General features: G+C 42.8%; 1 protein-coding gene across 1 annotated transcript in view; it reads right to left on the bottom strand.

Annotated features, from left to right (window-relative positions):
* Window positions 1-13,010, bottom strand: part of cep112 (centrosomal protein 112) — a 96,401-nt gene that overhangs the window by 30,604 nt on the left and 52,787 nt on the right. The window contains exon 21 of the mRNA XM_083977565.1: window positions 6,713-6,943. Coding sequence (XP_083833691.1) covers window positions 6,713-6,943 — 231 coding nt within the window. The remainder of the gene's footprint in view (window positions 1-6,712; window positions 6,944-13,010) is intronic.

The raw sequence follows: 13,010 nt of genomic DNA, 5'->3' as shown, positions 1-13,010 counted from the left end.
TATAGCGTGCAACAAGATGGGAGCTGCCTGACGCCATGTTCTAATGCGATTGAGAAAGTGTGTCGCTTCCCTCCCTCCTCTTGGATGACTTCAAAAAGTGAGCAAGGGAGCCGTGTGATGTTTTTTTGGGACGGCAGATCTTTTACTTTGACTCTTTCATGTGCTGGGTGACTCACTCTCTCTCTCTCTCTCTGCCGCCGGGCCCGATGGTGCACTGAGGAAACGGGGAGCTCACATAGGTCTGGGCATGCGCACACGCACGCAAACACAAACAGCCAACATTTGTTCATACACAAACACAAAAACACAATCCCTATCACATAAAAAAATGCTTTAATGTGTGTTTGTGCTGCTGCAGTGACGTAAACGTTCGGTAACACAACTCAAATCAGACTCGATTCCAAGAGACACAACAGAGATCCAATAATCTACATGCCCTGCTTTGAATATCCTAAACTTTACCTCTTTCTCCCCTTAAATCAGATTCTTTGCTCTGCCTCCCCCATCTCTTTGTCTCCCAGTTAGTCTGTCAGTGTGAGGTGAATGCGGGCCCTCTTTGATCATCCCTCAGCTTGTGTTTTTCTCCTCCTCGTCTAATCCATGACCGACTGAATAATGTGATTTGGTGTATCTCCAAATGGCAGAGGACCAACCTAATAAGTCAGCAGTGACAGGGGGCAAGGGAGAAGAACAAGATGTGGCTATGACAACAACAATGACAACAACCTCGTACCACCATCTTCTGGCTGAGAGAGAGAACAGTATGCTCACTGAGGCTGAAAGTATATGTCTCAGCAAGTCAGATTTAAAGCTAATGGGAATAGATAGACATGGAATTTAATTATTGAATAAAGCAGTGAATCAACGCACAAGGAAAAAAAATATATATATCGACGGCCAGATTTCTCTAGTTTAGCCTTCTCTAGTCCAAATTTCCAGTATTCTAATATTAAGGTTTTGCTGTGGTTTTTTACTCTTTATCTAATTTATTAACAGTTGTATTGATTTTTTTTTACATGCCTCAACATTTTTCACTAAAACAAGGTAAAACAAGTGGACATGGGTAAAGAGATCCACACAAACTTCAGAACAAGTTAGAGGCACAAACAGTTAACATTGGTACTGTGTCGGAGTTGTAACTTCTGTGAAAATGTAAACATTTTTTGCACTTGAACACCTTGGGTGGTCTCTGTTCACAAGTGTGCAACCCTAAATATGGATGTGAATAAAAACAAGAATTCATTGAACCAAATTCAGATCCAATCAGTCAAACCACATTTAAGCATGGCCACACATAGGTAATAGAGTCAAAAAAGACGCCTCTCCAGCCACATAAAAAGACTGCACTGTCAGCTTCGTGTATGGCACTACAAATAAAACGTATACACAGAGGATTTTCTTGTGCCAAACAACTTAGATTATTTTTTTAATTGTATTTTTAAGTATATTTTTGGGGCTTTTTGCCTTTAATTGAGAGGACGGTTGAGAGAGACAGGAAATGGGGAGGCAGAGAGAGGGGGAATGACATGCAGCAAAGGGCCACCCAGATTCAGGATTCGAACTGGGGCCGGCTGCAGCGAGGACTGTAGCCTCTGCATATGGGGAGTCTGCTCAACCTACTGAACTATACGGTGCCCCACAACTTAGATGAGTTTTAAAGTCTGTATCCAAGCTGAAGTACCAGACAGCAGCTGACATTATCCTCCCTGCTGCATTGATGAGCACTGCTTCTTTTCTCTCTTTTTTTAAATCTTTAAGCGCCTTGTGATGGCTGTTTTAAAAGAAAATAACTGTTTGTTTTTTTTACAGATAAAAATCAAGACAAAATCCTATGAATGAACTTCAAATCAGCTTGACTGAATCAAGATGCAAAAGGGAATATCTGGATTCAAAATGTTAGATCTTCAAAAGGCCAGCAATGCTCAACAAAATCCCCAATAAGCTAATCTTATCCATACACACATTTGATCAGATGCAATGACAGGGAACTAGTCAATTTGAAGTCATGACCAACTCCATTAGATGTTGCTTTTAATTTGCTAAGTGCTTGGACACTTTGCACTTTATGCTTCATGCTGTTTATTTATTGATACATTACTTTTTAATCATATTTTTTCACTACTACAAGGTTCTTGTAATCTATGACGTGCTATCTGCTGTTGTCCATCTGTGTATTCTACAGTGTGTTTGAATGCCTCTGTGTGTGCATCTTCCTGGCTGCAAACCCATTTCCCAAAAGAAACAGTTTTCAAGCAAGGAGGCAAAAAAAAACATCACCACCTACAGACCTATGTCGGTCATTGTTATCTAAAGGCCCCTCACAGCTACAGTGTCATGTCATAACGAGTGGAGACACACAAAAGAAGGCTCCAGCTCCAGCTAGGGGACATAATCTTATACACTGTGTGTGCCGACCTAACGTTTGGAAGAAAACCTCTCAGTTATATGGACTACCTTGAAGCAAAAAAAAGAAATACCTGTAGAAAAAAAAAGAGGAAAACTACAAGACAGAGGCCTTCAGACCTCAGCTCTCCAACACTCTGCAAGTGTGTGCGAGCATGTCAGAGAAAGAGTGAGCACTGTCGTGGCTTTCATGTCTAGGTAGTCATATGGGGCATGGCTGGGGGGACACTGGGGCTGTGGCACAGGGAGCAGTCATTGGTTACTGCGTGCCAAAATACTGATTTCTTATTGGCTGATGTTTGCCTCCAGGTGGTCGTGTCACACTTGGTTAGTGTTTGATGAAATGTCCTGTCCCTTTGATCAGAAGTAAAGCTCTACACACACACACACACACACACACACACACACACACACACACACACACACACACACACACACACACACACACACACACACACACACACACACACACACACACACACACACACACACACACACACCAAGCAGGCACACACGCATGTGCGCGCACATACACTCATCAGTAAGTGTAAGCCTAACCCTGTCCTCTGTCACTTTGTGCTTTTTGTGAATATGCACTTTTTATGCACAAACATGGTGCTGTTTACACCAGCAACCATAAGAATAAGGCTACTTAGAATTATTAGTGGATGCAGTACATGTGCTATGCAAACATACCAAGTAAGCACACATGCACTCTCGCGCTCTCTCGTGCACAAACACCCAGGACCACACCAACATATCAGACTCAATTTGCACATCTAATCACCTCCAACAGTTCAAAGAGCCTTGCTCTCCAGACTAAGAGTAAATATGAGTTCAAGGTTCCAGACGCTATTCAGACCTCCTGATCTTTTGTTGCACATGAGCTCAGATCTCCAGTATTGACTGGCAGGGAGGGAGTAAGATACATCGGTGTGAGGTGAAGAGGTCCAATACAAAGGCCTTTTCTCCACTAACCAAACTTTAAGTTCATATAACTGGAGCCCATGACCTGTGCTCAGTATGCTAGTGAGCATACATACACAAGTATGTGTGTGTGTGTGTGTGTGTGTGTGTGTGTGTGTGTGTGTGTGTGTGTGTGTGTGTGTGTGTGTGTGTGTATGTGTGTATGTGTGTGAATAAACAGTGTTCCTACACTTGCTCAAAGTCTAGCCCTGATTTCTGGCGAGGCCAACTCTTTATAGAAAGCCCCAACGTTCTGGGCTTTGCCACGACTTGAAGGTAGAGGGGAAAGACAGATGGACGGTGGGGGGAGTGGAGGAGAATAATAAAGTCCGATAAGGAGGTGGTGTGGGTGAGAGGCAAGCTGTACTGTGGCCCAGAGATGAGGTGTCTTTATCAGACACAGAGGCAGCTTCACAGGCCCCTCAGTGGAGCACAGAGATTGGGAGGTCTGGGGTTGTGTGTGTCCATTCTTACCTATGAACACACCCACACGCATGCACACACACACACACACACACGCACGCACTTACAAAGACAAACTTCAATTGCAACTAGACTAACCCCCCCTCCCCACACACACACCTTCTCAGCCTACCTCCATCACTTCTCCTTCTCTCCTCCCTCCTTTTTGGTGAAGCTCAAATGTATGGAACTATCTTAACGTCTGATCTTATCTCCTCTGATATTCTGTTTCTCATTATTTCATTCCAACAGCTCTGACTGTCTACTCCCAAAAACATCCTCCCATCCCCCTGTATCCCTCTCTGTCTCTCCCTTAAACGCATGCGTCTTTGATGAGAATCCATTCATGGATTTAATGGATTTCTCTAGCCTTTTTTCCAGGATCTGGGAGATGTGTTCAAAAAAAAGAAAAAGAAAAGGAAAAGCTGGCTTGCCCGGGCTCTGCTTCCAAGAGTATGGTGGACTGCAGAGGACAGCATTTCTGTCTGCATCAAAAGAATGAGAATTTTTCAGCTTACAAAACAGGGCGAATGAGTCAATATGGATCTGAGGCCTGGCTGACTTCAATCCCATGTGGAAAAAAAAGAAAAAAACTGAGCGCAATGAAGTAGTGAAACTTTTCCCTACCCACTACGAAGTCAAACTTGGAGTCAGATTTGAAAGTAGAAAAAAGGAGAAAAGTAAGACGTCCAACCTTTGGTGAGTTTTTTTTTAGAAGCATGCACTTTCAGCTGACTAAAAAGGACGGAGAAATCATTTATCTCTTTCATGAAAAAGTGAAACTAGCACATTGCTGATAGTCTTATCAGTCTAAGTTCAACATTCAGCCTCACTGCTTTGAATCCACTCCAGATTCCCTGACAACTGTGGGTCACTTTTTTTTACTACTGTATGTACAAAAAAGAGAGAAGAGAGAGAGAGAGAGAGAGAGAGAGAGAGAGAGAGAGAGAGAGAGAGAGAGAGAGAGAGAGAGAGAGAGAGGAACTAAAGTGTGCCAAAAAGATAAAATAACTTTTAGCTGCAAAATAGCCTTCACATCCAAAAAGGGACAGATAGGAAATGGCGTGATTTCTTCAAATGAGGATTACCCTGTAATAAGCGCACTCTTTTCCTCGGATCTCGCTCCCCTCAGTACCCCTGGTTCTGTGTGCCATATGGAGCCAAAATGGCCGCCTGGGTGCTTTGGAGGTCCCCGCATTCCGGGGCTAATGCTGCGCAGCTGGCGCGGGATGGTGTCTAATGAAAAATGCTCTCTTTGATGGGCCCTGCCGAGGGATTAGGTTCTGATCAACACCACCTTAGGTCAGCTTCCTGCTAGACCAGCACAAGATTATGGGTGATTTCCCAGCTGTGGGTCCAGTTTCCGTAGTGGCAAGGGGAGCAAATATGACACAAAAAGAGAGGAAGAAGGAAAGATAGAAAGAAAAAGCAAAGCAGGGACCTCAGAAGTTCTAATTGAAGTACTTCCTGGTTCACCAAGATAGCAAAAAGAAAAGGTGGATAAAGGCTCTACTGAAATTTTGCCGGTTCTACTCCATGACTGAGCCTAAAGGCCAGTCCCCTAACTAGTATGTATTTCAAAACAATGCGATGATGCTTCACCTTATTCAACTTTCTTTCAACTTTTCTGTTCTGTTGAAATATGCTTTAAAAGCAACATACAAGGTTCTGTTTGATGAGTAGTGCAGAGTATTGTATTGTATTAATTTGGGAATATTACGGCTTTCTGATCTGTACTGGCACGACATAGCAGCACACATGTACTACACTGGTGAACCGAGGCGGGCCTTCCTCCCCTGGGGGCAGCTGTGGCTCAGTAGGTAGAGCAGGTCATCCTCTAATCGCAGGTGGCGGTTTGATCCTGGGCTCCTCCCGTCCACATGTCTGAGTGTCCTTTAGTATGACACTAAACTCCATTTGCTCCTGATGATCTGGCCGGTGCCTTACGAGGAAGCTAGCTGCCATCAGTGTGGGAGCGTATGTGTCCGTGTGTGTGTGTGTGTGAGAATATGTGAATGCGAGGCAAATTATAAGGTTGAAAGGTTTTGGATAAAAGCATTATATAACAAGTCCCCACCCCACACGCAGACACAAGAACACAATGTTTTCACTGTCAACACAGATAAAAAGAAACAAAACAAAAACAAAAACCAGAGCTTGATACAGAAAACATTTTTCAAAAGTTCTTTGACGCATCTGTATGTGAGATGGAAACAGAAGACGACAGAACAACAGCAAAGAGGAAAGCGGTACACACAAAAACTTGATTGTGGAAACGACAATGTTGCTTCGGTGACATAAGAAAACAAGGACGTCTCTCTTAACACGCTGCTAATAAAAATAACCTGACTAACATACGTAGCTACTTCTTTCCCTCCCCAGTTTCTCCTCTACACAGGAGTCAAAACACTCATCCACCATGACCTTTCTCTTCCTGCTTAATTCAGTTTTTACAGCCTATTTTTGGCATGAATGCACCTCCTCTTTTCTCTGCCAGTGAATCATTTTTTCAAAGTAATTATTGTAATTAAAATAAAGTAATTTTTGGGGCTTTTTGCCTTTAATTGACAGGACAATACAAATAAACAGGAAATGGGGAGGCAGAGAGAGGGGGAATGACATGCAGCAAAGGGCACACCGGGGGATTCGAACCGGGGCCGGCTGCAGCGAGGACTAATAGCCTCTGAATATGGGGCGCCTGCTCAACCCAGCTATCAGTGCCCTATGTCACTTTATCCTACTCATCCATTCCACACAGGGAATAGACAGTGATGTAATGCAGTTTATACAGGCGGCATCCTATTGGAAACTGCCCATATGTCACCCCCCCCCCCCCAAACACACACACACACTCCCCTCCTCCCATCCTACTGTCACCCACCTTTTCCTGAGCAGCGTCCTTCTCCTGCTGGTGGCTCCTCTCAAGGTCGCTGCGGATGCGTTCCACGTCGGAGCGGCGGCGATCCAGCGATGCCTCCTTGTCCAGGAATGCCCTCTGCTTCTCTTCTTCCCGAAGCAACGCCATCTCTGCCAGCTGCTGCTTGTGCTGGGTGTGGGCCCTCTGGAGGTCCTCGCGTAGACTCGACAACTCAACCTCCAAATCTGAAATTGCCTGGAGAGAGAGATGGAGATGTTTAGAGGATTTAGGTAAGTGCTTTTAACTAATGCCCTTGCTTTATCTCGTGGCTCCGGGATGCGAGTTAAGATTTGATGACTTCCCACAGACAGAGCAGAAACAAGTAAAAGGAACCTGTCTTTTATGGGAAATTGATTAACGTTATACTAAAGATGAATTGTATATTGTAGGGTATTTTCTGATGGTCAAATCTATGTGATCTGAGTGATCACATAGATGCTGTAGTAAACAGTGTACTTTATTGCGTTGGTTAGTGTCATTTTAAAGAATATACATTTCTTATTTGAACATCTTGGCACAACGTTTTTGAGCAGTATTTAAGATCTATTGTTGTTTCCCCATGTGTCAGATTCTGTGCATCTCCACTTACTATCCTCACTTGCCATGAACCACACCACAATTAGAGATGTTATGAAATGAAAATAAAAATACACTGCACTTATAGGTGCATCTTTGTGGGCGTTCGGGGGCTGCGGTGACGTCCCGACTCCTTTCTTTTGACCTCTCTCTTTTTGAACTACTCAGCCTTGAACTTGCCCAGGGCTGAGCCCTTTAATAGCACTGCCAGGGTAAGTCAACATTATATAGCAGGAACGATAATAAGTACAAACCCATGGCCTCTGAGACACCACAAGTAAGAATAGCCTGACACGTGCACATGGAGTTGCATCTCAAGAGGAACCATCCGTGTCGCTATGGGACATCACAAGTTCACTGTTCTTAAAATAGCCTATTTGTAGTACATAAAAGGCCCTAAGTGCATTGCATTTATCGGTACAATATGATAATTCCCTGCTGTTTTACAAGTGGAAATGGCTTTGAAAGATGCATTGCAGTTGCGGTGTTTCACACTTTCCTACCTACATTGCACGTATTCCCCAGCTATTGCACATCCGCATCACTCTCCTTGGTTTACTTTCTTTCTCTCTTTGGTTTGCACTGTGTGCTCTGCCTCCTCCCCTCCCTCTCCTAGAAAGCCTGGGCATCCCAGGACAACGCCACGTTAAGGCAATCAGACAGAAAGTGTCTAAAGTCTTTTTTAGAGGGCACTGGGGAGAATCAAAGAGACTTCAAAGGAGTGTCACAAAAACAGGCAGATGCTGTGGCTCTGTGTTACCCCCCCCCCCCCACACACACCCCCCCCAACCCCCCACCCCCCCTACACTGGCACGCACACAGACAGATCTGCTTGTGCACACGCTTTCATACGCGGAGAAACAGCCACACATGGACGAGCTGTCACACACATACAATGGCATGTAGGACTTCTTGGAGCGAAAGAGGTAACAAACAAACACACGCAATCCTCTATGTCTACGTCCCTTTCCCCTGTCTCTCAACATTAACAGTCTCACCGCTCCACTGGTGCCTTCAAGGGCAAACAGATATTAGATCTGAGCCCTCAAGAGTCTTTAATGTATAATTCTCTCTTTAACACGTGTGGATGATCTGTCGTCCAAAAAAAAAATCTTTTAATAAGTTAGGGCATAATCTTCCAGAACAAAGCCACTGGCAATGATACTTCAGAAGCTAAAGAGGCCAAAAGAGCATGTTTCATTTGGAAATAAGTGAGCGCAGGCATTTCAACGGACCACATGTTAGCATGCTGATGTGGAGCTTTGTGAAGAAGCAGCTCTTGGTGACAATAGGAGAGTGTCAAATGAAATATATTGGGTCACACTGTGTCAGCTAAGAAGACAAAAGACTGGCAGAACAGAAGAACAGACGAGTAGAGGAGGATGGGACACTGGCTAATGGACCATATACGTTCAGTCAAGAGAAAATGTCACTGAGTCAAGTGCAGATGTAAAGAACGACACTGCATTTACACTGTAGATATTCTTATCAAGACATTTTAAAATATTGTATGACACAGCTCTTTCCTCAGTAACTCAAAGGTGCTTTATGATTTTTCCTGATAACATTTGAACCCATGTTTTTACTTCCGTTGCATTTCTTTCTGGATTGAACAACCAGGAAGTGCTGGTAATAAAAGTGGAGGTGTTTAATTAATTACAACCACTGCACTGATGTCACCTCTGCACTCATCTGATATGCATGCTGTCTTTGAATGAAGACCATAAATTACATTTGATTTGATGCTGTTCACATAATTGATAACAGAGGAGCATTTGTTTTAGAGCATGTCTGTTTTCTTATTTCGATTAATTTGATTTAACAACAATTCAAGGTCTAACTAATAGCATTCATAATGGTTCTATTACACCTACGAATGCCAGTAAATTAATTCTGGTCCACAGGCACTGTTATATGGAACAAAGCCATCTTTTAAATTTTAACAGAGACACCAACAGGGACAGGGAGAACAATTTTACCTCACTTCAACTTTGCCTGACACTTGACTTTTGTCTGGACTTTTTCCACTTTGTTTTTCATTTCAAAGACACAGAATGATTGGGTAAGTGATACTCCTTTTTATGGATTAAACAACTTTGATCAACTGTATGTCCATGCACTAATAACTGACCCAGAAGCAGGAGGTGTTTAGCTTAGCTTACCTTGAACACTGAAAGCATGTTGAATGACTTAGATTAGTTGAAAGTGCATGGACATGTAAGTGGCATCTATCTCTTAACTGAAAGCAAATTAGCATATTTCTGAAATGGAGAGACTATTTCCATTACATCATCTGCACACTGATCATTGCCTAAAACTGCAGTGTTTAACACTACAGGCTATATCTAGCTCCCTGATAACTCTAACCATACGTCCCTTACTTGCAGAACCTTAGAAACAAAGTGTTATGGGGGAATAAGCAGCCAGGCAGCATTATGTACACAGTATTTTATGTGTACAATGTACTGATATTGTGTTCTTCTACCTCGAAAGAACAAGTCATTTTTCGTACCTAATACTGAATGATATTTGATTGAACTACGCAAAATGAACTTAAGAGTGCCATAATGAATGTTTCACTGTTGTCGGCCAGATAAAAATTAATCTGGCTGAAATCCAGTATGTGATATATGCACATACTAAATGCCGTCACGAATGGTTTGAAAGAGAGTGTACTGTAACACTCAACACATCACAGAGCATCAGTCACTGATGACTTCGCTCATGATCAATCGCTCTGAGTGAAAAAGAAAAAGAAAAAACATAAATAAATAACATCAGCTGAGTCCTAACATTAATACTCAGATGTGTATGGGACAATGTGATGAAGTCATTTAACGAATCACAGTGACATGCCAGCTCAGTGGGATACTCATCTACTGGAGATCACTGAGCAACAAGACAAAACTCAACTTGACAAAACCAGATCTCAGGGACCAATCATTTGGTAAATGACAATACACACATGCGCAGAGACAATCAATGTCCACACGAGTCTAGCTATGTGCTTTGATCTCTTCATCAGGCATCCTCTTAGCTTTGACTTATCCTGTCATCACACTCTTCATTTGACTCATCTTCGTCACGTACTGTATTTAGGATTGAAACGCTTTGAAAAATTGACAGCATCGTTATTTAGTCCATCAAGGCCCAGAAGAAAGACCTCACAAGACTCTCACTCTCGCCCATGCTGTTTGAAGTCCAGATGGTCTGTACGTTCCTTTAGAAAAAAAAAAAGACATAATTATTCTGGAAAATAACACCCATAAAAATGAGTTTTGACGAGGAGTTAGTGGGAAAAAAATATGAATGATGGGTTTTTAGCAGAACAAACAAAAAAGAAAAAAAAAGGGGGAAAAAAGACAAGGCTTCAAATTAATTTATAATGCTGGCCCTAGTTTCTTAAGTGGAAATCTTACTACTGTTTAATAATTTGAAAAGCCTCATAGATACAAAAAGGAGTACATTCAGAACAATAGCAACAATGAAATATATTCAATTGTTTTCTCATTTGTTTTTGTTATTTTTTACATTATCCAAAAATGCTTTCTTAGGTGATAAGAAGATTCATTTTGGATAGAACATTAACTAATAGGTATAGGTATATGAACTAAGTGCTACTAAAGTTTCTAAGCTGATGTGAAAACTTTCTTGTCCAACGTGACTTGAATGAAATAGAGTTTTCCATGTATAACATATTTCTCGTAGCATATGGGTGGATGTGCACACACTGTGCTTTTTTTCTTCACAATATTTCTAGAGGAGAGCTATAAAAAGAGAGGCCCCCACACCAGGATCCGTCACCAGCTATCCTGGTGATGGATCTCCAAAAGAGTCCATGAAACTCCTGTGTCCTCTGGGGGGCATTGATTAGCTAACAGAACAACACAGAAATGGCTGCGGGCAAACAGGCTTCACCGGCAAGACATTTCTTCATCCTGGACAGACAGCCAACGGAAAGCTTCCTTTCACGCCCTGGTATTTTTAAAAACAGTAGTATGGTCGTTTGTTCTTTTAGGAGAACAGTAAGCTTTAGGTCCATAAGGCTGGGAATTGTAAGTTAATCCCCTGAGTCAGTGGGAAGCCAACTATATACCAGGCCTTGAACCCAGCAGGTTAATTTAATTCATCAGAGATTTCATAATGTGTGACACATTAAGATCAATCAGCAGAGGGAAGAAAGGATATCTTAAAGTAGGGACATAATCATCCTGGAAACAAAAGAAGCCCTATAGATCACATAGCCTTTATAATGGACATAAGCTACACAGTGGGTGAAGCCGAGGTTTCTTAGATAACAAAGTTTAGTGGGATCAGGACAATGTGTCCTTATGTACATACATTCATTCATTTTCTATACTGCTTATCCTGCACTAGGGTCACGGGTGAGCTGGAGCCTATCTCAGCTGATTTCGGGCGAGAGGCGGGGTACACCCTGGACAGATCGCCAGTCTATCGCAGGGCTAACATATATATAGACAGACAACCATTCACACTCTCATTCACACCTATGGGCAATTTAGAGTCGCCAGTTAACCTAACCTGCATGTCTTCAGACTGTGGGAGGAAGCCGGAGTACCCGGAGAGAACCCACGCATGCACGGGGAGAACATGCAAACTCCACACAGAAAGCCAATTCCCATATACATCTTTTTTTTATTTCTTTTAAACTCTTCCCTACAGTCGCTCCAACACATTGGCTCTCTTTCCCAACCATAACGTAGGAGTCAGGAATGCCAGTCATTACTGTCCAACCACATCAAGGGATGAGTTGGGATTACTCATCCCGTGAGTGTGTGACTGACATTTGCTGTTCCTTTAGCCAACTTCCTAGCTGTAACTGTCCCTCCGCTGATTCCAGTAAGACAGAGTGTGCAAAGGAAAGATGGTGAAATAACGAGGACTGGGCTTAGTCACCGAAGCTGCCATCAGCTGCCATGTTATTGACATGGCATTTGATAATATCGTCCATCTGACCTGTGTGGCGGGACGGGAGTGTGTCGTTTGATGGGCCAGAACAAGACCCGAGATTCCCAGAAACACAAAAGAAATGACAGACAAGAAACTGCAGCATGTGCTGGAGAAGGAGGGGCCTGTGTTTGCTGTGTGCATCATCAAAATACTGCTTTTTTCAAAATTCAATTAATATTTTCTCCACTGTCACAGCACAGTTTTATGTGTTTAAAAAGATCCCAGTGAAGGGCCACATTAGCTGTGGGTTAGTATGAGTTTGACAGATACAGAGCTCTCAAGGGGTAAACAACCTTGGTAATGCAAAAGTGTTTAATAATAAGTGGCTTCGCTCAATGTAAAAAAAAGCTCATCTTTAATACATATCTGCTGGTGGTGTGTCAGCTTCTTGTCATTTTAACAGAACATCCATGGAACAGTGCTCCGCACAGGAAGTCAAACCGGCTCGCATCCCCAACAGTTTCAGAAACCTCACAATCCTTCCTCCATCTTTCCAAGGCCTGAGTGAAAATCTTGACTTCTGTTGCTTTAACATCTGACATTAGGCAGGCGTCTGATCGCTGCTCAAAATGCTGCGCGAGCAAACAGGAATTGAGAATACGAGATGAGTACTGGGGAAGTTTGTTTTCTGTCGCCTCCTGAGATCCTGAGATTTGTCAAACTACACTTCACTTTGACAAGACTAGGACGGCATGTTATCAGCAGAAATGTCCCG

Source organism: Trachurus trachurus (genome assembly GCF_905171665.1).
Source record: "Trachurus trachurus genome assembly, chromosome: 8".
NCBI classification, from domain to species: Eukaryota; Metazoa; Chordata; class Actinopteri; order Carangiformes; family Carangidae; genus Trachurus; species Trachurus trachurus.
The sequence above is the reverse complement of the archived record's forward strand: the minus strand, read 5'-3'. Positions and strand labels throughout refer to the sequence as shown.